The 5,261-nt window shown below is 32.5% G+C and overlaps 1 protein-coding gene across 1 annotated transcript; it reads right to left on the bottom strand.

Annotated features, from left to right (window-relative positions):
* Nucleotides 1-2,872: 2,872 nt before the first annotated feature.
* LOC149181291 (uncharacterized) lies at nt 2,873-4,726 on the bottom strand. Its single transcript, XM_089418298.1, has one exon. It carries the CDS (start codon nt 4,396-4,398, stop codon nt 3,643-3,645), a length of 756 nt encoding a protein of 251 aa, XP_089274424.1. The 5' UTR covers nt 4,399-4,726; the 3' UTR covers nt 2,873-3,642.
* Nucleotides 4,727-5,261: the final 535 nt, after the last annotated feature.

Here is a 5,261-nt window from a genome sequence, read left to right as displayed (position 1 = left end):
AATTTGCGACTATTGTAGATAATACAGAGATATTGACATTCACAAAGTACTCTTGTTATGGGTATAAATTTAGAGTACATCTTATTAATAAAAATTCACTCATGAATGTGCATCATGAATTTGCGACTATTGTAGATAATAAAGAGATATTGACATTCACAAAGTACTGTTGTTATGGGTATAAATTTAGAGTACATGACTATTGTAGATAATACAGAGACATTGACATTCACAAAGTACTCTTATTATGGGTATAAATTTAGAGTACATGACTATTGTAGATAATATAGAGACATTGACATTCACAAAGTACTCGTGTTATGGGTATAAATTTAGAGTACATCTTATTAATAAAAATTCACATATGCACACTATTACTTTTAAATAAATAATAGAATACATGTTGATTTCCACAATTGTTATTCATAATGAGAAGAAAGTGTTTTTGGAGAAAATGTGTTACAAATGGTTGAAACGTCTTAGGTGAACCCTTCACCCATCATCAATAACATGAAGCAAAACATAAGTGAAGAGAAAGAGACCAATCTTTTAAAATTGTAGAGAGATGTTAGGAAATAAACTTTAGAAATTATTGATTTTTTTATAGAATAATTAATTAATAAATTTCTTATAAACAATGTATTATAAATAAACAAATACAAATTAATAATTAGTAATTAAAAACTATAAATTATTAATTATTAAAATATAGTAGAAATAATAATGAAATTATTAAAATTATTAATTTTAAAATAATAATAATAATAATAATTATTATTATTATTATTATTATTATGAAAAAATAATATAATTATTTTCTCCATAAACATTTTTTCCTCACTATGTTTATAGATATTCAAGTAGATAATATAAAGGCATTCACACAATACTTTCTTTATTGGTATAAATTTATATTATATGTAGATAATGTAGTACTAGAGTGTATAATATAGAGGCATTTACAAAGTACTCTTTTAAAGGCATTTACAAAGTACTCTTGTCATGGATAGTAATATAGAGTACATGTTATTGATAGAAATTCATGAATCCACATCATTGCTACAAATCAACAATGCATGTCAGTAAAAGAAAGAGGATTGAATTTATATCGAAATACTTGTGAATATATAGGAATGTGGGTAACAAGACATAAAAATTGGTAAAAGTTTGTAACGTATATCAAGACTAACATTTTTAGATATAAGAACAATGTTAGCAAATAAGGATATTTGCAAAGTACCAATATCATTTTATAGAAAATTGAGAAAATTTTAACATTCATTTTATTAGTAAAAATCTCTTAGGCATGTTATGGATATGAATTTTCAATAAACAAACATGTAAGAGGTTACATAGTTATATAATTTTGTAATAAAGTTCTTTTTATATAAAGGAGAGATAAAAAGTTAAAAACCTTTATTTATTAAAAATATTGATATTAGTTTTAATAATTTTACTTGATTCAAAATTAGATAAAAATCCCAAAAACATTATTTCATTAGCTACAAATCTTATATTATGATAAAGTTGTATGTATATTTAAAAATTTTAACAATTACAAAATTAACTCCCTCTATATAATAAATTTCAAATTTTAAACGTTAAAAAACTCAAATTTAATCATTTATAAATATATTTTTTAAATATTAAATAAAATTAATTCAAAAAACTATAAAACAAGTTAAAAATTTCTTTGGTATACATCACACATTTTCCAATATCCAATAATGTTAACAACAACTAATATATTAAAAAAAAAATTATATTAAAATGCAAGGCCTACAAAAAAAAAATTACTTACAATCATTATTTATATTTTAATGTTTTCCATACATATTTTTCTTACTAACATTTCATATATAAAAATAATGTGTGATTCTTTTATTTCATATATAAAAGTCAATGTTTTTCCTACACTTAGTTATTATTTATATTTTAATGTTTTCCATACATTTTTTTCTTACTAACATTTCATATAAAAAATAATGTGTGATTCTTTTATTTTATATATAAAAGTCAATGTTTTTCCTACACTTAGTTATTATTTGTATTTTAATGTTTTCCATACACTTTTTTCTTACTAACATTTCATATAAAAAATAATGTGTGATTCTTTTATTTCATATATAAAAGTAATGTGTAATTCTTTTATTTCAAATTTTTATATGCCAAAAAAATTTCTAATATTTATCAAAAATAATGTGTGATTCTTGTATTTCAAATTTTCATATACCAAAAAAAATCTAATACTTATTTAATATTTTATATCTTAAAATCAAATTTCAATACTGCTTTTATCAATCTTTTATATATAAAATAAAAAAATAGTTAAAGCACATGGAAAACACTTGAAAATCAAATTCAAGTGACATCTTTGTCCACTTTTGATAGGTAAAAGAAAAAACTTTTCAAAGTGGTTAAGAAAAATATAACTCACCCAAAAAAAACTCATATTGCTGTTTAGATATAGAATAATTTTTTAATATTTTTTTTATATTAAAAAACAAGCTAATCTCTGCATTCATTACTTTCCTCGCACTTAATTATTATTTGCATTTCAATGTTTTCCACCACATTTCTTTTATAAAACATTTCATATATAAAAAGATAGGATCATATTTTTTTCAAGATTTCATATGAAAAATTAAAATATATAAAAAGATAGGATCATATTTTTTTCAAGATTTCATATGAAAAAATAAAATTTGTGCTATTGCTTCATATGTGAAAATAAATTTTTCTCTTTTGTCAACCTTTCCTATGTAAAAAAAAAATTGTGTTAATGTTTATTCAAGGGTTAATATGAATGTGATATTTTTGTTGTAAGAAAGATTTCAAAGAAAACCAGTGCGTTCAGAAGAAACAACGAACAGAACCAATCAATATAACAATCTATTTCACTGTATCCATTACTGCATTATAAAAGTGACATACACATTTCTGACGAACAGGGCAAAAGGACTAATAAATCCAAATCCCTGCAACAGAATCATGCCACTCTCGAATTGTTATACCCGAACATACGGACCTCCCACAGATTTCAAAGCATACTGTTTACGATTGACCAATGACCACTGTAAATTAATGAACCATACATACGATCCTGAAATCTCAATTTTGATTGTTGCCTTACATGAAATTTTAACTGGATCACAATTTCAGCGCAGAACAACACTGTACCCAGTTCGCCATTCTTCTCAATCCCCAGCACCCAAGTTTGATAAATTATTCCCATTACAGATGTAAATATATAATAAAACTGAGACACAGAAAGATAGGCAATGTATAGCACTGTAACAAAGTACAGGCTACAACCAACTGATCCAGATTCCACAGTACGCACTGCTCAGCCATTGATCCATTTCTAGTCTATTCTATGCTCGGATAAGAATAATTCCAGTGCTGGTTATCTAATAATGAAGATCGCATGCAATATTATAATACAGTGGCTATGGCTATCATCGCTTGCAAGTAATTAATGGAGGAATCCGTGGCATACACATTGTGTATCAAACCAGCGCGCCAGTATATATACATTATAGTAACACGCAATGTAGCTGCAACAGGTTTCTTCGCCTGTCGTGCTGTACACAGAATGCTGGGATTATCCGGGGCTTTGTGTTGCGGGATTGTCACGCAAAGTCACGCGTTCGAAACCCGCGGAAGTGAATCGGCTTTAGAGCTGTGAAAGCAGGCGTCTTCAAGCTGATCATCATGATCATGATTGTTCCAGTGAAATGGCGGACCGCCGAAACCCATGTGCCCGGCCTCATACAGCTCCGTCCAGAGCTTCTGCGTGTCGAATTTCGGGGGAGCCGGAGAGCCGTTGCTTGTGGCCGGAGAATCTGTGTAAGACCAGGGGGAAAAGGAGTACCGACCCCTGTGGTCTTCGTCGTCGTGATCATCTTTATGATCCGCTGGTCGCTTTCGCAGGGCAGCCTTTTTCCGAGCATAGCAGAGAGATTTCCTGGCAAAGCTGGCTGGAACCTTCACAAAGGCAAGGATGAGAAGATGAAGAATCGCGCAAGGGCAACAGCAAATGGCCGCGCAATCTGCTGTAAAGCTCGCCGCGCAGCTGCAGACCTGGCTTCTGCACCCTACGCTGTTCTTTTCACGATTACTTATACTGCTGCTGCTGCTCTTGTTCTTGTTCTTGATCTCGTTCTTGTTCGCCGGATTTTGCTTTGATTTCGACGCCCTGAGCCTCATGGGGTTAGGGCTCCCCAGGCTCGGGCAGGTCTGGCTCGTTTGGCATAGCGCGATTTGGGAACGATACTCTGATGAAGAATCTTCAATCGATGTGGAAAGGCTGGAATCGGATTCGAACCCGTGATGCCTTGCGGGCTTTGGCTCGGCCTGAGACGATGACGAGCTGCATTGCTCCGGACTTGTATCCATTTATGACCCCTAAGTTCCTCAGAAACCAGACCCTAATTGAGCATATATGATGAACCCGGTGAGCTTATATTGTTTTGTCCGGAGGACGAGAGCCCGAAACGGAGAACGTACGCAGCAGCAGAAGCAATAGCGTTACGGAACCCGATGGCGCCTTATTGCCCTCTGCCTTTTATTTCTTCTCTTAAATTTCCTTCCCCTCACGGTGCCCGCCGGGTAAGCTTCAGCCTTCGCGAGGCCCCACGCACGTAGCTCAGACGGGACGGGCTCTTATGGGCTGGAGTCGACCCTTAGACCTCCGGTATCTTGAGGTCATGCCGGTGCGAATATCCGTGCGATGGGTCCAACGATTTTTCTTGTCCGGCACGTGGATTTTGCCGGACAATTTCACCACATCTTTTTTACATTTGCAGAACTGCAATACTGTTGAGAAAATGAACGGGAAACCCCAACCTTTACGACACCATTACCAGCGTCCCTGCGTTTTTCTTTGAAAAGATTATGCAGAAGTAGCTCCCAACGTCCTGCTCTGCCCTTTTAAAGATTATTTTTTACCTGCTACATCGATCTTTGAGCTCAAATCCTGAGATTACGATTCTGTATAGCTGTAATGCACAGTTGTTTGTGCAATCACGCAGGTTTTTTTGGAGGATTTTAAATTGACATCGCACTGATTTCAATGGTTCAGTTTTCTTGATTAATCAATTTCAACTTGTTTTGGACCATAATTAACTGATAAACACAACTGGATTCCTGGATTCCTGGATTCAGGGTTGCCTCTTCGAAGTTTTGGAATTGTAAAGCTTCATGAATGGGAATTGCAGTTACAGAGTGGACATCTCACTGAACAAAATTGATTAGGTATC

The sequence above is a fragment of the Pinus tabuliformis genome, chromosome 3_2, assembly GCF_031772625.1.
Source record: "Pinus tabuliformis cultivar Carrire ecotype Pingquan chromosome 3_2, CPIR1, whole genome shotgun sequence".
NCBI lineage: Eukaryota > Viridiplantae > Streptophyta > Pinopsida > Pinales > Pinaceae > Pinus > Pinus tabuliformis.
Note: the sequence above shows the minus strand (reverse complement) of the source record. Positions and strands in the feature narration are given on the sequence as shown.